At 52.3% G+C, this 23,316-nt stretch overlaps 1 protein-coding gene across 8 annotated transcripts in view; it reads left to right on the top strand.

Annotated features, from left to right (window-relative positions):
* Positions 1 to 23,316, top strand: part of DENND2B (DENN domain containing 2B) — a 182,262-nt gene that overhangs the window by 145,116 nt on the left and 13,830 nt on the right. For 7 of the 8 annotated variants that reach the window (XR_004257578.1, XM_032240679.1, XM_032240680.1 and 4 more), the window contains 10 exons: positions 226 to 1,485; positions 5,154 to 5,290; positions 13,273 to 13,424; positions 14,986 to 15,201; positions 16,099 to 16,195; positions 16,766 to 16,810; positions 18,408 to 18,592; positions 19,580 to 19,689; positions 19,907 to 19,976; positions 23,047 to 23,124. Coding sequence is in view for 7 of the 8 variants with exons in the window: in XM_032240679.1 (XP_032096570.1) it covers positions 226 to 1,485; positions 5,154 to 5,290; positions 13,273 to 13,424; positions 14,986 to 15,201; positions 16,099 to 16,195; positions 16,766 to 16,810; positions 18,408 to 18,592; positions 19,580 to 19,689; positions 19,907 to 19,976; positions 23,047 to 23,124 (2,350 nt within the window). In the remaining variant the exon portion in view is untranslated. The remainder of the gene's footprint in view (positions 1 to 225; positions 1,486 to 5,153; positions 5,291 to 13,272; positions 13,425 to 14,985; positions 15,202 to 16,098; positions 16,196 to 16,765; positions 16,811 to 18,407; positions 18,593 to 19,579; positions 19,690 to 19,906; positions 19,977 to 23,046; positions 23,125 to 23,316) is intronic. The other variant, XM_032240686.1, reaches the window with a different exon arrangement.

The following is a 23,316-nucleotide window of genomic DNA, read 5'->3' as shown; positions in this document are numbered from 1 at the left end:
ACACATTACTCGGTGTCTAGGGATGGTTTGGGCAGAGAGGCCTGTTGAGTTTGGCCTGCTGTGATTAAGGATATTGCTCTCCCTGAAGACAGCCTCGAAGGTACATTTCTTTTTGACAGTCCTCCAGGAAAAAGATGCTGAGCTCTGTAAAAATAAAACAGGATGCCACCGGTTGCTCAGCCACTCACTGTCATTTTCTTTTCCTTTGTTTTGTTTTGTCCCCAGGTCTCAGTCAGTCTCTCCACCTCCAGTTCTCTCCCCACCAAGGAGTCCCATCTACCCGCTCAGTGACAGTGAGACCTCAGCCTGCAAGTACCCCAGCCACTCCAGCACCCGGGTGCTCCTCAAGGACCGGCACCCCTACACTCCTTCACCCCAGAATCCTCAAGATCCCTCCCCAGATACTTCCCCACCCACCTGTCCCCTCAAGACCGCCAGCTTCAGTTATTTGGACAGAAGCTCTTCGGCGTGCAAGAGAGAAGCCCAGAAGGAGAATGTCCAAGGTGCAGCCCAGGATGTAGCGGGGGTAGCTGCCTGCCTCCCCCTTGCCCAGAGCGCGCCATTCCCGGGGCCAGCGGCCAGCCCACGGGGCGTCTTGCTGACCCGTGCCGGCCCCCGCGCCCACAGCCTGGGCATCCGGGAGAAGATCTCAGCATGGGAAGGTCGCCGAGAGGCATCGCCCAGGATGAGCATGTGCGGAGAGAAGCAGGAGGGCTCTGGGGGCGAGTGGGCGGCCAGTGAGGGCTGCCCCAGCCTGGGCTGTCCCAGCGTGGTGCCGTCCCCCTGCAGCTCAGAAAAGACCTTTGATTTCAAGGGCCTCCGGAGGATGAGCAGGACCTTCTCCGAGTGTTCCTACCCAGAGACTGAGGAGGAAGGAGAGGCGCTCCCTGTCCGGGACTCTTTCTACCGGCTGGAGAAACGGCTGGGCCGGAGTGAGCCCAGCGCCTTCCTCAGGGGGCATGGCAGCAGGAAGGAGAGCTCAGCAGTGCTGAGCCGGATCCAGAAAATTGAACAGGCCCTGAAGGAGCAGCCAGGCCGGGGGCTCCCCCAGCTCCCCAGCAGCTGCTACAGCGTGGACCGGGGAAAAAGGAAGACTGGAACCTTGGGCGCTTTGGAGGAGCCGGCAGGGGGCGCGAGTGTGAGCGCTGGCAGCCGGGCAGCAGGAGTGGCTGGAGTTGGGGGGGAGGCGGGCCCACCCCCAGAGAGGGAAGGCAGTGGTTCCACCAGGCCCGGAACCCCTGGAAATAGCCCTAGCTCCCAGCGACTGCCATCGAAGAGTTCCCCTGATCCCGCTGTGAACCCTGTACCCAAACCCAAACGCACCTTTGAATACGAGGCTGACAAGAACCCCAAGAGTAAGCCCAGCAATGGTCTACCTCCTTCGCCCACACCTGCTGCTCCACCCCCCTTGCCCTCCACCCCAGCCCCACCGGTCACCCGGAGACCCAAGAAGGACATTCGTGGTCACCGCAAGTCCCAGAGCAGGTAACACGTGCCCCTCCGGTGTCTTGTAGCTGAGTACTGTGGCTTTCTTTTCAATGGACAGTGCAAACCCAGAATGTAGGGTGGGTCACAGTAGTACTTTGTAAGTGTGAAGTACTGAGTAATTGTTAGGTGGTAGTTGTGGTAGTGAAAAATGAGATCGTTCTGCTCTTATAAGATACTTGGACATGAGTGGGAATGCTTACAGGATACTTGGGACCTGAGTGCTGGTCACTGAAGGTGTTGGTTGGGTTTGGCCTTTGGGGTAGAGCTGGGCTGTGTCCCACCCCTGTCTGAGCTTCCATAGTACTCTGTTGGGAGTAGGTGAAGCAGGCAGTCCTTTGAGGACTAGAAGGATCTCAGCTTCCCTACCACCTGAAGTACCAGCATTAGAAATTAATTTCTTTGAATGATTATCTGAATACTGCATTTTATCATTTACATGGTAGTGTCAGCAAATTTAATACAGTTTCCTCTTCTGAGGGCCTCCTGGCCATATAGGAACCCTGGGCCTATATCAAGAGGGGATTATTGGGGAGACTGATGAAAAAAGGAGTAAAGCAGGAATGACCTATTTGGAGGCTCTTGTTGGTTTCCCCGTCAGTCTCAGGACTGCTAACCCCAGACTACCAAGGGCGGTCTCCCTAGTAACTTGGAGCTGGGGCTGTTGGAATTGGTGAAGGCTGGCAGGTGCCTTGTGCTCTGAATCAGGGTAGGCTAGGAGTGAGCTTCCTTTAGAAGACCCATCCTCTCATACCTTATTGCCTTTCTCATCTAACCCAACATCAGATGAGTATTCAGGTTTGTTTCACTTGTGGGGATTCTTTAGTCTGCTCCCGTATTCAGGCTTCATCTAACATATCCCATCTCATATATCAGCTTTCCTGCCTTGTGCAGAAAGGAAGAAATCCCAAAGGTTCAGACCCCTGAGCCGGAACTGCCCGTGGCTAAGGGTAATCCTGTGTTTGAGTCCACCCCAGAATGCTCACTGGCTCTTTAATTCTTAAACAGCCTGCCAAGAGTGTTTGCTTTGTCCTTATTCATCCATTTCTATAAACATTCATCTAGAGCCTGCAGTGCACTAAGAGTGTGCTGGTCAAGAGGACCCAGGCAAATATGACATGTTTCTTCCATTCAAAGACCTCATGGTCTGGTGCACAGATAAATCATAGATAACGTGACCCTTGGCAGTGCAGGAGGCTACAGAGACCCAGAGAAGAAGCATCTGAGTTAGACGGGGGAGAGAAGGGAGGCTCCTCATACAGGGAGTTGCTGAGCTAAATTTAGAAAAGCCAAAAGCAGTTGACTAGGTGACTAAAGGGAGTGGGGGAGAGTTCATCAGCCTGAAGGTTTTACACATATTCCACCCCACACTGCATTTATATGTAATATATACACACATATGCTGTATATGGAGGAGTCCCTTCATGTAAGAATTAACTTAGCAAACTTAAATCTGTGCTCTTGGAAAAAGAGAAACAGTTCCAGAAGTGTGGTTTGTTCTGTATGCTGGTTCACACAGTGAGCATGTTCCATGAGGAGTGGAAATGGTAAGTTTAAGTCTGTTATACCAGGTGTGATTCTTACATTTAATACACGTTTTTATTAAAAAAAAAAAAATAAAGTCCACGTGAGGTGGCTCACACCTGTAATCCCAGCACTTTGGGAGGCTGAAGTGGGAGAATCGCTTAAGACCAGGAGTTCAAGACAGCCTGGGCAACATAGTGAGACCCCACCTCTACAAAAAATTTAAAAAGTTAGCTGAGTGGTTGCATGTGCCTGTAGTCCCAGCTACTTGGGAGCCTGAGGAGGGAGGCTAGCTTGAGCCCAGGAGGTTGAGGGTACAGTGAGTAAGATCACACCACTGCACTCCAGCCTGGGCAACAGAGCAAGACCTTGTCTCTCAAAAAAATTATATATCTATACACGTGTGTGTATGTGTGTAAAATGCAAGCCAACCCAACTCTTTCTTCTGGCATTCAGCCAAAAAAAAAGAAAAAAAAAACCTGGGGAGAAACTTGGTTTTAATAAGAGACAGCATGTTGGTCTTCAGTGTGACACCTTCCTTGGGGATTTTCAAGGATAATTTGACTGAACATGATTTGTGTCTTATTTACTGATTTGAGGGCTACCTGCATAAGATGCTGACTCTACTGTAAATGCCAAAGAAAACTTGCTCTCACATGAACCCCGGTCCTGGGCTAACATTTGTGAACCACTGCGCTCAGCCATTGGATGTTTAACTAGTTGAGAATCTGGGCCAAAGACAGAAATTTGGGAGTCATCAAGATACAGATGGGAGTTATGGCGATGGCCCCTGGATACTGGGTCCCTAGAAAGTGCAAAGTGGGAAAGAATTTTTAAGACAGAACTCTGAGAGACCCTGGCACTTAAAGGCAAATGGAAAAGGAGAACCCCTCACAAGAATCTGAAAAGTAGTGGCCAGAGAGTTAGTTGAAAGCCAGGAGGGAATGTGTCATAGAGGCACAAGGAGATGCCAATATAAAGAGTGTTCAGTTGTGTTGAGTGCTTAGGGGGTGGGGCAGGCGAGCTAAGACAAGCTGTAGCCTTCAGGACACTTTTAGCCCTTTACCTGCACCCTAAGACTCTCAGGAGAAGTTGTTCAGTAAACAAGAGAAAAAGGACTCCATTGGCTGAAAGGTCTGATGGTGCCCGAAAGAAGAGGGAGGTGTTAATGGGTGGGAGGAGGGATCCAGTCAGTGCCTTTCCTTCTCTCCTTCCCAGGAGCCTTGGCGAGGGAGAGGATGCAGTTGGGGTCTCAGAAGGAGAGGAGCAGAGAGTGCTGTGGGCTCAGGGTGTCTTAGGAGACAACAAGCTGTGGTCTTGAAATTGTACAGTAGAGAGGAAGGTTGTCCAAGGGATGAAAAGGAGCAAGCTGCTAGCTGAAGGGAAGCTGGGTGTTGGAATCAGCTTCTGGCTGCAAGTTGTCCTCCCAGCTCCGCCTTGGCAGTGGTCTCATTTGTTTTAAGGGCTCCACCCTTCCTGCTTCAACAAACCACCCAGCACCAACTGCTTCTCCAACCACCCCCCTGCTTCTCCAACCGCCCCCCCCATCCGTGAGCGGGACCCTCCCATTGTGGAGCCTTCCTACCTGCTTAGTGCAGCGGCAGGAGTCCCCAGCTAGAATGCAGATAATGTGAGTCCCCAGAGGCAGACCAGTCACTCAATTCCAGTGGAATCACAGACACTTCTCAAGGAGGACATTCTCTAGGGCTTGAGGCCACAATTCTAATTAAGAGCTCAGGCCCTGGAGTCAGACATCGCCTGGAAGAATCCTGCCTCTGTGACTTCCATCTCCTCCTTTGCAAGATGCCACAATACTGGTGGCACTGTTATGAAGATTAACAAGATGACACATGTAAAGGTGCATTTGACACAGCACCTGGAACATCATGCTTTTAAGCTGGGGTAGTTGTTGTTACCTAATATCGGTATTATTAGGAATAAGGCACATTGCAGGCACCCAGGCTGGGGCCTTTCAGACCATCTGTCTCTTCATTTGGATGGTAAGTTCGGATCCACCTTGATGTTCTTTCAGAAGCTGGCTTTATGAGGAGGGCCTGTGGTCTTTGCTGTTGCCATAGACATTCCCCAGCAAGGCAGTGGAGATCTGGTTCAGCAGGAATGACTCTTGTTCTTACTATCCACAGAAAATCCTTCGAGTTTGAGGATGCCTCCAGTCTGCAGTCCCTGTACCCCTCTTCTCCCACCGAGAATGGTACTGAGAACCAACCCAAGTTTGGATCCAAAAGCACTTTAGAAGAAAACGCATATGAAGATGTTGTGGGTAAGCAATGGCAGAGGTGGCAGCTGGGTCATCTCAGGGGGCTGCGGAGGAGCAAGAACAGGTGGAGACACCTAGGTTGACCTCATTCACTGTGGGCAGGCATGGGCCCACCTTCTGGAACTCCTCCTGGAAATGGGCATCAGAGGAGGCACCTAAGCAAAGACAGAGCAGCTTTGTGTTTAAAAGCCTGGCTCTTGAATGAACTGAAATGCAAACGACCTTTGGGGACACGAGAAGGAGAAAACTATGTCATTCCTTTCTTTTTGGAAGGCTTTGAAGTCCAGCAGGCACTCTTCCTTAGCTGTAGGTCCTTAGGCAAATCACTTAACTTGTGTAAAGACTGTTTTCCTCTTATAAAATGATGATATGACTATGTTAACCATAACAATAATAGTAATAGTGCTTCGTAAAGTTGTTGTTAGAATTAAAGAAGAAAAAGACGCCCACAGATTGAGTGTCTGGTGCAGGCCTGCTACCTGGTCCGCGATGGCCATCTTCTTCCTGTGTTCTTTCATGGTGGAAGGGGTGGAGGGAGTTCTCTGGGGTCTCTTTTAAAAGGGCCCTAATTGGTGAAGGCCCTGCGCTCGTGACCTGATCACCTCCCAGAGGTGTGACCTACAGATGCCAGCACATTGGGGATTAGGTTTCAACATAGGAATTTTGGGGGGGCCACAAACAGACTGTAGTACAAGCTAACACGTTTCATTGCCCCAGTTTCATGCATGCTAGCAGAAGACACGAGACCCCTGTGCCACAAAGGACGTTATTACTCATGGCACAGCAGGCAGCGTGAGCTGCATGTTCACCCGGGCTTTCCCTTGTGCATAAGTCCCATGGGGCGGTGTGGAGAAGGCTCCGGTAGAAGCTGCACACACTGTGGGTCCGTGTCCCCGCCGGGGACCACAAGCTTAGGAAACCCTAGTCTTTATTTTATTTTATTTTATTGCATTTTAGGTTTTGGGGTACATGTGAAGGACATGCAAGATTGTTGCATAGGTACACACATGGCAGCATGACTTGCTGCCTTCCTCCCCTTCACCCATATTTGGCATTTCTCCCTATGCTATCTCTCCGTAACTCCCTACCCCCCACTGTCCCCCCCATTTCCCCCCAACAGACCCCAGTATGTATTGCTCCCCTCCCTGTGTCCATGTGTTCTCACTGTTCAACACCCGCCTATGAGTGAGAATATGTGGTGTTTGATCTTCTGCTCTTGTGTCAGTTTGCTGAGAATGATGGTTTCCAGGTTCATCCATGTCCCTACAAAGGACACAAACTCATCGTTTTTGATGGCTGCATAATATTCCACGGTGTATATGTGCCACATTTTCCCTGTCCTTTCAGAGGCTGCTGCCAAACCTGCCCAACTCTTGTCCTTGGAGGAGACATTGTCTTTATCGTGCTGATCAGGAAACAAATCTGCCTCTGCCCTGAAGGGAGATACTATCTCTGACTTCCAAGGCTGTTTGCTGTATAAATACCCTTGAAATATAGTCTGGAACTGTCAGTTCCTGTTGCTCAGAAGAAGGGCAGAAATGCAAGACTTCTTTGAGATTTGTCTTTCAACAGGTGGGAGGACGTGGTATTGGCAAACTTATGTTCATGGATCAGACAAAAAATAGATGCTTTAGCCTGGGTTGCATTTTTTTTTTTTTTTTTTTGACATTCAATTCTATCAGCATCCTCTTCAGTGTGGGGCTTTGATTCCCACTTAAGTGAAGTGTGCGTGTCAGTGTAGGTCAGTGAGAAGAGAGAGGCTATGTGCTTTCTGGCTCTTCTCTGTGTCTCTGTCTTGCCTCTGTCTTGGGCCTTGAAGCTGAAGAATGTGATCTTAGTTAACACATGGCAGAGAGAAGTGGCCCAGGGTAGAGAGAACCCTCCAGATTCTCAGAAGCCTGGAATCTTAATGAAGCGAGGGCCATCTGCTCCCTCATTAGATCTGAGCCATCGGTTTCATAGCTGTTTCCTTACCACTTGCTGGGCCAGCGTTTCTGGAGAGACACAGCCATGCTGGGACAGTCAGGAGCACTGCTTTCCCAGGAACAGAGTGTATAGTATGTAACCATGCAAAACTGGGTCACAGCAGGAAGACTGTAGGAGTGAGATCCCTAGAACAGCAAAAGAGTTTGGGGAGGGAGGCCCTTTCCCTTACCACTGGGGAAAAGATAGCTTTGTACCCACAGGCCACCCAGAGCAGAGGTCAAGAGCTATGGGCATCAGAACCAAAGATGCAGAAGCCAGGTGTAGACAGTTAAGGAAGATGCCCCAACTCCAGCCCATAGCCCAGTTCTTCTACTCAGCCACCCAAGAGGCAGCCAGAGCTGCTCCTGTATTTCCTCGCCTCCTTAGGCAAGACCAGCATCCCAGAGTGGAGGAAAGTCCTCCCGAATGAGTGAGTAGGCAGAGGCCTAGACACACTTGTCCTCCTCTTTCCCTTCTCTCAAACCTGATCTAAGAAGGCCCAGGGAACAGTTCTGTTGCCCAGGACAGTTCTTTCAAAGTTCTGTCCCCAAGACACTGCCCCAAACAATCCTGAACAGAGCCCTGGATGGTGGAACTCTGGACAGGGAGAAATGGTGAAGCTGTCCCTTTCTCAAATTACTTCAGTTCAGATAATACAAGAACGTATCCCCACAGGAAATCCTTCTCAGAGAATAGAGGATGAGAGGACCACAGGATAGCCAGCACCTGGCATAGTTAAGGGACATCAGAAAACTACAGCCCTCTCTCTGCCCACAGCAGCAGCCACACTGGGTGCTCCTAGGGCCCTGAGTGGCAGTGACACATTACAGTTTCCGCCAAACTAGAGTGAATTAGAATGTACCCTGTAACAGGAGGTAGGGAGGGGGTGAGACCACAGAGCTGCCTCCCCACTCATTAGGGAGGACTCTCTTCCACTCTGGGTGTTGCATAAGGAGTTCAAAAAAATATGGGAGCAGCTTGGGTGGCTAAGTACAGCTAGGGGTCAGCGCTATGTGGGCAAAAGGTGGAGGTAGCTGCTCACCTGGCTTCTGGATCTCTGGAGCATTTAGAGAATAGGAAAGGAGAGGGGGAAGATGCAGGAGAAAGGGAAGGGAGCAGCCCAGGTACCAGTTTGGGAATATACTCTATTGGGTGTTTGGGTTTTGCTCTGGCCTCATGGGGCAGATGGGGGGTGGTGTCCGGAGTCTGCAGTTACGACAGTGCCCTGGGCATGTTTTCCTTGTTTATGTCCCTACAGCAGCCCGGTCGGAATGTCTGGGACCTGACTAGGGAGGCTAGAGGGAAATTCAAGGGAAAATATTCTCTTTCTTTTAGATTCCGATGGGTTTATTTCTTTTTCCTTCCCTGGAGACAGGCCCGGGAGTTTGGAGCTCCCCCCAAGGCTTCAGGGGGTGTCTTATTGCTGAACTCGGAATGGCAGTTTCCCGTCTTGCCTCCAACTGATCAGTGGCTCTGACTTCCTGGGAGCCGGCTCTCCGGTCTCAGCGCAGCCTGTGCTCTGCAGGGTGAATGTTGACTCTGACCCTGCTGGATCAGGCTCCTGCAGGCATGCTGGGATGGAGCCGTTGGAGGCAGAGACCGCAGGGCTCGTCTCCATCTTGGGTCCTGGCGAATGGCCTGGAGTCCTGTCTGTCAGAGGTGGAGGGCCAGTTGGCCCCAAGATGAGCAACGCCTACCCCTCTCTCTGAGCAGTGGACTCGAATGGGGGTTGTGGAGGGTTGCTGGCCTCCTGCCTACAGTAGGCACGAAGCCTGAGGAGCTGGGGTGGGGTACTCCCAAACATACTGAGGTTTACCCTGCTAACTTGCAGAAAAGGAGTTGCCTTGCTGTTTCCTGGGGGCTATTTCTCTCCTGTCCCGTCTGACATCTGCCCCTGGAAGATGCTGCTATTCTACAAAGCCTTATGTTTGCATTCTGAGCCTGACACTTAAAAATGCACCCAAGGAAGCAGCTTGTTAAGGAGTTATGTGGAGTGGCCTCGGCGCCTGGGCTGCATTCCTGCAGATTCCCACTCCCATCAGCTAGCCTGGGCTGAGGGAGCGTTTCCAGGAACTTCAGTGGGATGCAAGCTGGGGACCAAGCCAGTCGGCCTGGACTGCAAAGCCTTTTGAGCCTCCACTGTCTCTGGCTGCTTCCCTCATTTGCCTCCAGGCTGGGAAACAGTAAGGAGCAGAGGGTACCCACTGGGATGGAGGTTGCAGAGGGAAACAAAACAGCCAAGAGGTGCAGCCCAGGGACAGTGCTGGGGCTGGGGCTGTCGAGCAATGGTGTCAAGGCTTGGAGGGTGGGCAACAGCTGGCCCCTGAGAGGTCCCAATCCGATCTGTTGCCAGGGGAGTTGGGCTCTTGGCCTGGCCCTTTCTGTCCTGTGTGAGAGAGGGAAAAAGGCTAAGAACCAGGAGAAAACAGCTGGTTGGAACCGGAGGAGGTTGGGGAGGGAAGCTGCAGACCCAGGGCCCTAGTGATGGGTGTGGTCTAGGAAGCTTAGGACTGTGTTTGGAGAAATTCTCAGTGCCTGTGCGCATACATAACACACACGGCTTTCCTGACTGGTTCTTCCAGTTGCGGAGGCAGAGGGGAAGACAGTGTTGTATGTGTGGTTAAGACCAAAGGAGTTTTGGTGAGGAGTGAGGAGTTGTGAGGAGGAGTGGGAGCAGGACCCAGAGGGGCTGGATTCTTACTTCAAGAGGATCAGTGTGACACCTTTCAGCTCTGACTATCCCCTTTTAGAACAGTGTAAAGCAGAAATTCTTGATGATGCCCTTGTTCCTTATTTCATCATCCAAGCTGGGAAGGTTGAGACTTCTGGCTTCTCCAGCTGGACTTGATGAGCTGGGGCTGCTGAGGACCAGGCCTTGGTCTACCTCTTCGTCCCTCTCCAAGGGTCACATGGACTGTCCCGAGAAAGCTGTGCGGGCAGGAACGCAGGTGAAAATGTGCAGTCTGCCAGGCTTCCTGTCTCCCATTCATGCCCCTGCTGAATCTCCCATTTAGCCCTAGCTCCTTAGCTCTGTCGCCAGTAGCACGTTCTATGCACCATTTCCCAGCCTACCAACCATCTCCTCCAACTCCGAGCCATTGCTTTGATATTTATTTGCTCTTAGCTGGTTCAGTTTAGTGGTCTAGGACTCAGGGTCTACTTGTCTCTGTACATCTCCATCCGCTGGCCCCCTGTCTGCCTGGAGAGATGACTGGGAGTATCTATTTGAGACAGCTCCTCAAGGGCAGTCAGGAATGGTCCAGGAAGCTGGGAGTGGCAGATGGGTTAGGGCTTTGAAGGGACCAAGCTGAGGCTGGGGAGGCAAGGTATGGGCTGGGGCCGGCAGTCTATTTGCTAGAGAGCTGGTTTGTGGCTTGTTTACATCAGAGAGGACGTTAAACATTGCTGGAGAAGAGAGGCTGGCACAAGGGCTGGGCAGGAGGAGCAGGCCTTCCTGAAATCCAGAGACAGGACCATCTTGAGAGCCTCATGCTGCTGGCCATTTTCCCCCGGCTTGTCAGTGGTGTACACCAGCCTTGTGCATCTGTTACTTCCCTGGGCCTCAGTATCCTACGTCTTTTTCTTGGAGCTTTGGATTTTGTATCAATACTCAAAGCTCTTACTGTAGGGAAAAGAAGGAAGGAAAGAGGGAGTGAGGTGAAGGAGGGAAGGATGGAAAAAAGAGGGCTAGTCTTGGGACTCATGTCATGCACTCAGAAGCCATTAGGAAGTTTGGAAAGCTCTATCTAAAGCAGTGGTTCTAAGTGGGGGGCAACTTCACTCTTCCCTCTCTCCCTTCCTGCCTCCCTCCCTCTCCCTCCCTCCTTTCTTCCCTCTCTCCCCCTCAGGGAGCATCTGGCAGTGTCTGGAGACATTTTTGGCTGTTATAACTAAGGAGATGCGAATGTCTCCTGGTGAATAGAAGCCAAGGTTGCCACTAGGCATCCTAACAAAGGACAGGACTGTGTACCATCACAAGAATTATTCAACCCCAAATGTCAGTGGCTTGGAGAAACCCCTGGGATTGAGATAAGGCTTCCTACAGGTTGGGGATGATAATAAAGACCCCGGCTGATCATGCAGCCCAAGGCAGTTTGGATTTGATGAGCTTGACATAAATGTTCTCCCTGCCCTGATGCAGACAGTGATGCTCCGGTCCTGTTTTAGGGAATCAGGAAGACTGTGTCCTGGTATTCTCTCTTCTTACACCCTCACCCCCTCACTCCTGCAGGACATATGTTGGGGAAGGACCAAGAAATGGAAAATCCATCCCCAGCACCCCCCTAAGTGCCCCACGGTGGGGTAGGCTGGAGAAAACACGCAGGGGGTGCCAGGTTTGCTATTTGGCTTCTTGCGACGGCTGCTGGGCCAGCTCCGCTTAGTCAGGGCTCTGGAATGGAGACAAGTCATTTTAAAAGCATGACTGTGTTACAGGAAAAGGTCTGCTCAATTGCTGGGGACTCTGCTTGGAGTTGGGAATCACTTAATCCAGTCCCCATCTTTGACTCATAAGTTTACAGAGATTTATGTTGCTCCCACTGCAGTCTGTTTAGCTGTCACTGAAATCCTTTCTTCACACCCGCCCCATAACTCTGTAAAAGCATTTCCTAAATTTGCTGTGGTTCTGCATGATGGTAATAAGTGGATGCCACAATGTGGAGGGAGTTCTGCTCTGGAAATGGAGGCATCTGCAAGCATACTGGGATTGGCTCCTCTCCCATGCCCTCTCTAGGAAAGCTTCACTCTCAGCAGCCTTTGTCCTTGTCCTACAGCTCCTTCTACTGCCTGCTTCCTGGGGAGTGGGGTCTGAGCTCCACTGGGGCGTCAGGCACATTCAGGCATCTGTAGGACGAGTGTGGGACTCAGGGGTCACCCAGGGTCAATCCTGCTGCCGAGCAGAGGTGATGGAGTGAGTCCTGCTCTGCAGCAGGAAGACAGGGAAAGGGGAGCAGAGAGGGCCGTGTTGTGAGTTCCCCATGGACCTGTTCACCCCTGGGATTCCGCCACCAGGATTGAGCTAGGACTGACCCAGCACATGGTGTTACTGTATTTTTTAAAAGGTATATGTTGGATGGGTAGGGGCAGGAGATATGGCTTGTAGAAAGGAATGTCTCTCAAATCTTCAAGGGCAGATAGTGTTTCGGACTTCTCTGAGGTTTTCCAGTAATGCCAATACAGTGCCTGCTGCCAGAGATTTTGGAACTAGTCCTGAGAAGGAAGACCTCCCCTCACTCCCACCCTTTAGTCCAGACTCCTTCTAAGCCTTTCATGCCTCCCATGTGTCACAGCAGGGGAGTTTGTCCCAAAAGGGGAGTGATGATGGTTCTCTTTGTGCTGAGATCCACAGTTGAGGGAATAGACTGACACTGCAGTAAGAGAGTCAGTGAACAAATCATTACCCAGCACTTCCTCCTTGCTAATCACTGTTCTGTTCTGAGGTTGCCTTGGTGAACAGTGCAAAACCCTGCCCTAAAAGACTTGTTGAATGGCATCATAGGTGAGGGGGGCCTAGAGAAGCCCAGCTCCCTACAGTTCTGTGAATTCCTCCATGCCCACCCTCCAAAGCAGGTCCCCAGGGAGATCCTCTGAGAGTTGGGTAAAGGGACAGCCATGTGACCTGAAAACCCTTCCTACCTTGAACTATGTCATCTCTGGGGTGTTTGCAGCAGAGGGAAGGGAGCCAAGGAAAGACTCTTGGTGCTGGCTTTGTCCTCTGGCTGGGCACAGGCAGGGGTGGCTGAGCCAGTCTTGTGCAATCCCTGAATTTATAAAGCAGAGGCCAGGCGAGGCTGAGCTGGACTGGGAGTGGGGGTGGGGGGGGCTCTGCTGCTGGACTTGGAGCCAGGATCTGTTTGTAGCCTCCCCACTGCAGACGGGCAGCTGCATGACTCATGAGCTGAGGGGCCAGGCAGAAGCCATTCTCTTTGGTTCACAGGAATTCTGCTTGTTTATTTGTGTGTGTGAGTTTGTGTGTTTCCTTCTTCCCTTCTCCCCCTTCTCTAACTCTTCCTCCTCTGCAGGAGATCTGCCCAAGGAGAATCCATATGAGGATGTGGACTTAAAGAGCCGAAGAGCAGGACGAAAATCCCAGCAACTGTCTGAGAACTCCTTGGACTCTTTGCACAGGATGTGGAGTCCTCAGGACAGGAAGTACAACAGCCCACCCACACAGGTAACTCAGCCTGTAGGGTTAGCGTGAGGGCCACAGTGGCAGGCTGTCCTTCCAAGGCTTGGGCCCAGCTTCCTTTCAGGCTTTTACCCTCACTAGTACTTGATAAAGGAGGTCACCTCAGCAATCAATGGGCTCTGCACTCAGGGATGTCCGCCATGTTGAAACCCCGGTAGACAATTGGCACCTGCTCTGAGGGGCATCCTGTCCTATCTTCTTTCCCTTCCTACCCGAGCCCTGAGCTGCAGAAGTCAGCCAGGAGCCCTTGCAGTCTCCTGTCTCGTTATTTATCTCACCTTCTGTGGGAAATAGGAAGACAGAGCCCTGGTGGGAGTCTTGGCATTCTGCAACTCTGCCAGAAGTCATCTCAGGACTGACATTAAGGGGCCAGGTGTATGCCCCAAAACCAGATTTGGAGAGCCAGACAGGTGTCTGTGACACCTGGAGTCACTCCTGGGGGAGAGAGCATGAATCTAGAAGGAATGGACAGGAAGGAGGCAGCACAAGAGGAAATGTGAAAGGCCAAAGGAAGCTCCAGGACTTCAGCTCATTCTATCCTTGTCCAGGGTGACAGGAGGCAGGTGGAGAGGCTTCTCTGACCTCCCCACGAAACTCTAATTCTCTTTGCAAATGGAAGGACCTGGATATTATATGGCACTGGCCAGAGAAAATAAAAATGATTTATTCTGGCTTTGGAATAAGGTTTTCATAAAAGATTTACTCTCTAATTAAGGCTCTGTTCAAACAGGCTTCCCCTGAGCTTGCATTGCCAGATTGATTGGGTGAAAACAGGAAACTGGGGGCTGTGGAGGAAGGAGGATTTGCTGAAGGGTGAGGAGAGGCGATTCCAGAGCCAGACAGTGGTCGGGTGTCTGTGGGATACTTGCCTCCCCACTTGCCTTCCCACAGGGTCCATAGCAAGGATGGTGCCCTGGGCTGAGAGGTCAGTGTATATGGAGAGAGGCAGAGAGTAGATCAGGGCTGGGAGAGGGCAGCCAGGGCCTTGTGGGTGTGGGAGCCAATTCAGTGTGAGGCCTGCCAGATGCAGCTTTGGTGGTCAGAGCCCAAAGCCCCTGTGTTCTCCAAGAGAGAAGTTAGGAAGGCCAGGCTGCGGGCTCTCCCAGCAGAGCAGGCTGGCCAGTAGGTTATGGCCTCTGCTATCAGAAACCTTTTAGGACTGGCTCAGGGGCAGAGGTCCGGAAGACATTCTGTCACCCAGGCCCAGTAATCCTTGTCCCAAAGCTCAGGAAGAGCCCCCAGAATTCCCACTTTGCCTTCTTTCTTGTCTGCCTTCTTTGTCAGACGAGAACACAGGTGTTTTTAGCCTCTGCTTTCCTTTTTGCTAGCAGTAGTGAAGCTTCTTTTAGGGAAGGCAAGTATCTAATCTAGCCGTTACCTGGCTGATGAGCAGCTAAGGTCTTAAGAGAGGGATGGGCATTCCAGAGCAAGATTGCCGGGAGCCAGGGATACTGGCCCTTGGCCTCTGTGTCCCTGTCCCAGCAGATAGGCACGGGCCAAGGCCTCTGTGGCGAGCCCCTCTGGCATGTCCTCTCCCCCACGCCAGCTTTCCCTGAAACCCAACAGCCAGTCCCTGCGCAGTGGGAACTGGTCAGAAAGGAAGAGCCACCGGCTGCCACGGTTACCCAAGAGGCACAGCCACGACGACATGCTGCTGCTGGCTCAGCTGAGCCTGCCGTCCTCACCCTCCAGCCTCAACGAAGACAGCCTCAGCACCACCAGTGAGCTGCTGTCCAGCCGCCGGGCCCGCCGCATTCCCAAGGTACTCTCCCCAGAGGCAGCCCACTGGGGCTGGGCAGGTGGGCGGGCAGGCAGCCAGCCTTTCTCTCTCCTTCCTGGCTTCCTTCCTTTTCTGATTTGGACTGCTTCCTCCATTCCCCTTGAATACATTCTGGGTCCATGCCCTGGCCTCATTTTCATCCGATTAATTCCCCTTTCTTATCAATAAAGATGCATTAACTAATCTTGGTGCTCAGATGTGAGAGGAAGGAAAGGCTTGCCGAGGCTCCCCATTAGTAAGTGTGGTAGATGAATTTGGGGGTCTCTGCACACATAAGCATTTCCAAGCTTTCAAGAACCTAGGACTCAAACAAGGGCTTGTCTTATAACTCGCAGCATTGAAGAGTTTTCAGCAATGATTTTCACACATAGGCAGCCAGGCCCAAATCCAGGATTTAGCCAAATGGTATTTTTAGCCTGCAAACAATGCTTGGGTATATTGGGAATTTAGCTTCTTCCTGTCGTGGCCCCAGGTTATGGCCCAGAGGGGAAAGGCTAGAATCCTTGTTCCTGTTATTGCCTCTCAGAAGCTCTTTGTCTCAGTTGGTTCAAAGACTCTTGGGACCCAGGAGCTCCCATCCTGTCTAGTTTGATCACAGTTCCTTCCTCTGGGGAGCTTAGTTTAGTGTCCTCGTCTTGGGGCAGGAGAGCACTCCTGGGGGACTAAGTATCTCGAGAACTACCAGGCATGGTGAGTAGTTCTCCAGATACCTAGTCTCCCAGGAGTGCTGGTGAGTCACTGCTTGGGATGAGCTTCTGCAGTTAGACCAGCGTAGAAAGCTTGCACCAGTAAGAGCAGGGACGGGCTCCTACTCAGCCTTCTTGGAAGTGGGGCAGCCGATGTTAAGGTTACCTCACCCGCTCTGCTTTTCTCACCCAGCTTGTCCAAAGAATTAACTCCATCTACAATGCCAAGAGAGGAAAGAAGAGGTTAAAAAAGTTGTCTATGTCCAGCATTGAGACAGCATCACTGAGAGGTAGGCTTTGATGCCGGAGCTCGTTCAGGTGTCTGGGGCCCTTGGGCATTAGGAATGGGAGAGGCATCAATTTACATGTGGAGGGTAGAGCCCTGCCAGGAAATGGCCACATAGGAGGGAGGAGCAGAGAGGGAAGAAAGGTCTGGGATGGGTTCCTTCAGGCTTTGGGCTATGAGGCCCTGAGTAGGGAGGTGGGTATGGGAATCGGCTTCTGCAAAAGGAAAGGCCAGACTCACTGAGCATTGTGATCTGTTTCCCATTTCAAATCTTGGCCTCCTGGAGGCAGGGTCCTTCTGTTCCAGGCCTGTAGGCCCCTCTTCTGGCTCAGCCTCCAACTCAGACCCTCAGCTTCCCTCAGAGGTTTGAATGTAGATTGGCACTTTGGTGTGAGCTCTGAGGGATCCTGGCCCCAGGCCACTCAGCTCCCCGCCTGCAGATGCCCGACCATGGCCCAAAGTAGCCCAGAGGAGGTAGAGATCCATCCCCGGGGAGAAAAGCTGGGGTGGTGGGAGAGTAGAAAACATTGGCTGTGGGGTCCAGTGAGCATGCACTCTGCTGTTCCTTTTCCAGATGAAAACAGTGAGAGCGAGAGCGACTCTGATGACAGGTTCAAAGGTGAGGCACAGCTCCCACGAGCACAGAAGCCCTCCCAGCAGGGCTGCAGGGAATCAGCCTTCCCTTCCAATGCATGTGTGGTTCCAGTGTCCCTAAACTGGCCTGATGTGGAGAGGTGACAGACAGGCCAGATGCCAGACCAGCAGAGCAGGGAGTCACAGGGAAGTCTGTCCTTACACACACATGAGCTCAGCCCTGCAAGGTTAAATCCAGATGTTTCCCTTTGCCGAATGTAAGGGTGGTGACCTGCCCAAACTGTCACAAGCCACTGTCCATTGGAATTGGGTGCTAGATTTGCCTGGTTAATATTGTAGATCTCAGCCAGGCGCGGAGGCTCACACCTGTAATCCCAGCATTTGGGAGGCTGAGATGGGCAGATCACAAGGTCAGGAGTTCGAGACCAGCCTGGCCAAGTTGGTGAAACCATATCTCTACTAAAAAAATTAAAAAATTAGGCCAGGCATGGTGTCTTATGCCTGTAATCCTAACACTTTGGGAGGCCGAGGTGGGTGAATCATGAGTCAGGAGTTCAAGACCAGCACGGCAAAGATGGTGAAACCCCGTCTCTACTACTAAAAAATACAGAAATAATTAGCCAGGCCTGGTGGCACACACCTCTAATCCCAGCTACTCAGGAGGCTGAGGTAGAGAATCGCTTGAACCCGGGAAGCAGAGGTTGCAGTGAGTTGAGATCGCGCCATTGCACTCCAGCCTGGACGACAGAGCGAGACTCTGTCTCAAAACAAACAAACAAACAAACAAACACATTAGCCAGGCGTGGTGGCACGCACCTGTAATCCCAGCTACTCGGGAGGCTGAGGCAGAAGAATCACTTGAACCTGAGAGCCAGAGGTTACAGTGAGCCGAGATTGTGCCACTGCAGTCTAGCCTGGCGACAGAGCAAGATTTTGTCTAAAAAAAAAAAAAAAAAAGAAAATGTAGACCTGGAGAGTCAGAGATGGGTACAGAAGATTTCAAGGACCTCTTCTGGCAAGAAATGTACTGTAGACTGAGGAAAACTGTTCCTCTGGAGGCCCTCAGCCCCCTGTGTCCCCTGTCCTAGGAGAGAAGCCTGGAAAGGTTCTAGAACCTTCACATTCCAGGGTCCTTGGATACATCTTTGTGCTTTCTCTACTGGGAAGCCCTGGCTAGGCTTTCCTGGATGATTATCCTCTCACCCCCAGCCACATGGGCAAGTGGACTTTGGCTTTAGGAACATGGACAAGGTTCATGTCCTGCTAGGGGCCCAAGGATGAAGTCTTCATGGATGTTCATTAATTCTGGTCCTTTTGGTACAGGGACCAGGTGGGTGCCAAGATACATCCCTGGGTTTGCCTGGCCTCAGCAGTCCTGCCCCAGCTCAGTCTCCAGAGGCTCCAGGAGGACCAGGCCCACAGCTTCCCATGTCAGGGCAGAGGCTTTGTGCAGGTGTCGGCACTGTGTGCCTGCCAGTCCTCCCCAACTCCAGGCTGGGGGTGTTGCCAGACTAGGCTCATGCACTTAGAAGTGCTTCCCAGTGATGAACTCTGACCCAGGGGTGGAGGAGCTAATGTGAGGCCTGTGAGGGTCCATTCCCTGATGTGCGACCCATCCCCAGCCCACACACAGCGCCTCGTCCACATCCAGTCCATGCTGAAGCGCGCCCCCAGCTATCGCACGCTGGAGCTGGAGCTGCTGGAGTGGCAGGAGCGAGAGCTTTTCGAGTACTTTGTGGTGGTGTCCCTCAAGAAGAAGCCATCGCGAAACACCTACCTCCCTGAAGTCTCCTACCAGTTTCCCAAGGTGAGGCCCTTCCCTCTCTCCACCTTGCCCATACCCCCCCTTCCATCCTCTACCCGCCAGGCCCATCTGGGGAAAGAGAGAGATCCTGTTTGCCATAGCTCCTCACCCAGCTGCCATAGTCCTGAGCCTGCCTCCTCTTAGCCAGGAGGGAAGACAGGGCTCTAAAGGGGTGGGTTTAGGCCAGTGCTTGTTCAAAGGATGAGGGCTGAGAGAGAACCTCTCAGTGTGCTTAGAATAAAATCCAAAACCATTAAATACTATATAGTTCGCCCACCTAATGTATACAATTCTGTGTTTTGGTATAGTCACAGAATTGTGCCATCATCACCACAATCCATTTTAGAACATTTGTATCACCCCAGAGAGAATCCCCGCACCCACCAGCTGTCACTCCGCACTTCTCCCACTACCCTGTCTCACCATGCCTTCCCTGCTTGTCGCCAGCTAACCTGGCCTCTCCCCTCTTCCTCTCACTCTCAGCCCCTCTCTCTGCCATTGCCTCTGCCAGGAATGTGCTTTCTCGTCACATGGCTGCTGGCTCCTCCTCATTTCTCAGTCTCCATTCAAGTAGGACCTCTTTGAGGAGATCTGTCGGGGACGCCTGCATGGAGCCCCTCTCCTGCCCAGCTCGCTCTGTCACATCATCTGCTTATTTTTTTTAATGCCCCCTTCTGAGATGTTGTGGTTGACCATCTCACTCTCCTGACCAGAATGCACAGGGTCGGGGACCTCGTCCCCTTCGTTTTCCATCGAGAGCCCTGGCATACAGCACCGAGTCAGATGCCACATAGAAAGCACCTCGTTGGCATTTATTAAATGAATGAATGATGACTCAGACCTCTGTAAGAATTCGGAGTGGGACAATGGTTGCTGAGATCATGTCCGTGGGTCAGTGGCATCTAGGGCCCTCAGGGGAGGAGGGGCTTCTCAGCCACCATCCCCTGCCCTCAGTTTCCATGTCATCTCCTGGTTCCTTCTTCCCTGCAGCTGGACCGACCTACCAAGCAGATGCGAGAGGCAGAGGAAAGGCTCAAAGCCATTCCCCAGTTTTGCTTCCCTGATGCCAAGGACTGGCTCCCTGTGTCAGAGTATAGCAGGTGAGGCCTGGCCTGGCCTGGCCAGAGGGAGGAAGGGGCATAGCTTTCTTGACCCCTGTAACAGGGGGCACTTGAGTGGGGCCTGCTCTAGTTTCAGCCTCCTCTCCTACAGCAACCTGGCCCTTCACTCCACCCTGGAGATGATGGTCCCTATTCTTAGGGGCTGTTTCCTAGGTCCTCTTACACCTCTCTGATGCCAGACTTCTCTTTGTTCCAGTGAGACCTTTTCTTTCATGCTGACTGGGGAAGATGGCAGCAGACGCTTTGGCTACTGCAGGCGCTTATTGGTGAGTGAGGCCATTCGGTCCTCAGGGGCTGGCAGGCAGGGGACAGGCCAGAGTGTGTGTGTGTGTGTGTGTGTGTGTGTGTGTGTGTGTGTGTGTGAGAGAGAGAGAGAGAGAGAGAGAGAGAGAGAGTGTGTGTGCGCGCGCGCGCATGCGTGTGCGTGCCTTTCTGCAATTTTAACTTGTATGAAATCCTGTGTTCTGCTCCCTGAGGCCACCCTCTACCCACTGCCAACACACACTCTCTCACACGTGAGGCCCTTCTGGGAGAGCAGGGCTCAGAGTGGTGCTTCCAATGGGGCCTTAGGATCGGGGATTATCTGGATTAAGGGGAGGGAGTGGATCACCTTCTGCTGGGTGTTCATATCTTTTTAGTTTTTCTCTACTTTTCCTTCATTTCCCTTGGGATCGTGGGCTCTGATTGCTGGTCTTTGGTTGCAGGATCGAATCACCCCCAGCAGAAGTGTATATATGCATCAGATTAGGCGAGGGACAACCTTCCTCACCCCTATACCTGGCCAGCCTGAAGTGGGGAGGAGGCCTGTCTGTGATGTGGTAGGGCTGGAAATTGAGCAGGGACAGAGACATACCTTCTCTGGGAATCTGAGAGAGATACCTTGAATCTAGGGGAAAGGGATTGGGTTTTCAAAATGTTAGCCATAGGCCGGGCGCGATGGCTCACGCTTGTAATCCCAGCACTTTGGGAGGCCATGGCGGGCGGATCACGTGGTTAGGAGATCGAGACCATCCTGGCTAACACGGTGAAACCCTGTCTCTACTAAAAGTACAAAAAATTAGCCAGGCATGGTAGTGCACACCTGTAATCCAGCTGCGTGGGAGGCTAAGGCGGGAGAATTGCTTGAACCTGGGAGGCAGAGGTTGCAGTGAGCCATGATTGTGCCACTGCACTCCAGCCTGGGCAACAGAGCAAGTCTCCGTTTCAAAAAAAAAAAAGGAAAATGTTAGCTGTTTTGTAAAGAGAAGTCCTTCACCATCTCTCTTCCCATTAGTCCTGGGAAATAGATTGGGGTAGGGGCCCAGAGCTGACTGACCCCTGCTGCTCTCCCTGCTTGGAGCACTGGGGTTGTTGGCAAAGGGGGTTTCCACCTTAATGAGATAAAGCCTCCCCAGATACCATTCTAGGGGCAGATGAGAGGGGCACAGGCAGTGTACAGCAGGAGCCCTAAACCATGGATTTGGGGCCAGTCATTCATTCATTCATTTAGAAGCACTTATCATCCCTTATGGGAAGCCCTGATCTGTTGAGAGTCAGGTACGTGCTAAGGGCATGTAAAGATGAGTTTGACATGGATCCTCCTCTGGAGGAAGTATAGGTGGCCTATTATAGGAGACTGGACTTTCAACACAGGAGGGACGGCCCAAGGGAATAAACTTGTTTAGGACAGGTCACATTCCAGGCTACATGCTTCAAGTATGTCTTTTTTTAAAAAATTATCACAGTAGCCCTTGGGGTATTATTATCCCTGATCCATAGATTGGGAAGTCCAGACTCAGAGGGAGAATGACTTGCCCACAGTCATACAGAGCCAGAAGGGATTCCAGGTCTTGTCACCAATCTGGTACCCTTGGATCAGCCCCAGAGGGTGGACTGGGGAGAGGGGTGTTTGGAGGTAGAATGCCCAGGGAGGGGCAAAGGGCATCTGCACAGAAGTGATGCCAGGTGGGGAGCCAGGCAGAGACCAGCATGCCTCTGGCCACCTGGGCCTCCTGGGCTTGGAAGGAGTGTTGGGAAGGCCGCCTTTGCTGGAGCATAGATGGAGCAGAGCTGCTCCTTTGCAGTGGGGCTGCTGCCCCCAGGGAAGAGTATGTTTGTCCTGGCGTGCTCAGAGAGGGCCTGGGCTGGGTCCCTGCCAAGGGGGCTGGCACTAGCTCGGCATTCCTGCAGATTGGACACAATGATTCTAACCCAAATCCCACATACTTGATTTAATCACTTGGGGCTTTAGGGGAGGCGGGGGAGAGGGAAAGAGACAAGAGTGAGTTTCAGGCCTAATATGGACAAAAACAGCTTCTGCCCTCTCTTTAGATCTGTGACGTTGTGGCCAGCAGGTTTGGAGACTGAAATAGCCCCATCTGCATTTGCTTAGCAGCCTGCATGAGGGGCCAGCACCTGCTGCCCTGCTCCCTCCCCACTCGGCCTTGCCAGGCCCTCCAGGCCCCTGAGCCCTGCCAAGCCTGCTGGAGAAGGCACTGCAGCCTGCATGGGAGCTCTCAGTGCCTGTCTCCCCTTCAGCTGCCCACCTGTTAAGTCCCGTTCTTCTTTGTGCTCCTTTACTCCATAGCAAACCTCCACCCTTTGTTTCCTTCCTTTCCTTCCTGTCAGAAATCAGCCGGCTTTAGGGGTAAGACAGCCGAACAGGGCCAAAGCAAACTCCTGGCTCCACAGCTTCTAGATACGTGGCCTTAGGCCATGGCTTAATCTTTTTGAACTCAGTTGCCTCATCTGTAAAGGGGATAGTAATCCTCTCTCTCACAAATCTCTTGTACAGTTCCAAGTCCAGGAGTCAGGTTTAGCAAATGTTCAGTAAATAGTAACTCCCATCTCTTGTCTGTTTTCAGTTTGCTCTCAGAGTGGAGGTCAATCAAGAAAGGGGGAAAAGAACCAAAAAAAGTGACATTTTGCCAAATGCGCCCTATAGGACCAAAAAGCTACAATGGCTTGCTCCTAAAGAGTACCCTAGTCCCTCCCATCTGCTGGGATCCCAGCCTCAGGGATGTGAATCCGCAGATCGCCCTGTAGCCTCTGCCAAACTGCCTTGCCCTTTGCCATCCCCTGTCAGTGTCCTCCTGGGAGGAAGGGCCGAGGCTGTGGAGGCTGGCAGGAGCCTGGTACCTTGGGCTGGGAATCCCTGCAGAGCTGAGGCCTGTCCTGAGAGCAGCAGCTTTTCCTTCAGGGCCCTGGTTGCAGAGAGGTTTAGAGGAGGCTTAGAGTATTCCTCCACTAGAAGGGCAGTCCTTACTCCTCAGTTCCCAGGGAAAAGGAGCCAGAAATGGTAATCATGCATTCTCTGTGTCTGTCTCTCTCCTCCTCCTCCTCCTTGTCCTGGCCCAGCCAAGTGGGAAAGGGCCCCGGTTGCCAGAGGTGTACTGTGTCATCAGCCGCCTTGGCTGCTTCGGCTTGTTTTCCAAGGTAAGAGGCTCTGGCAGGCTTCACTCCTCCTCCCCTCCTCCTCCCCTTCTCTTCTCCTCCCTCTCCCCTCCCCCTCCCCTCCCTTCCCCCTCCCCCCCCCCCCCCTCCCCCCCCCCCCCCCCACCCCCCACAGGCCCCTCTGCATCCCCCCTACCTGACAAAACCACCTGCGCCCCTCCCCTTTTCCCTTGC

The sequence above is a fragment of the Sapajus apella genome, unplaced genomic scaffold (genome assembly GCF_009761245.1).
Source record: "Sapajus apella isolate SASKATOON/1434 unplaced genomic scaffold, GSC_monkey_1.0 scaffold47, whole genome shotgun sequence".
Classification (NCBI taxonomy): Eukaryota; Metazoa; Chordata; class Mammalia; order Primates; family Cebidae; genus Sapajus; species Sapajus apella.
Note: the sequence above shows the minus strand (reverse complement) of the source record. Positions and strands in the feature narration are given on the sequence as shown.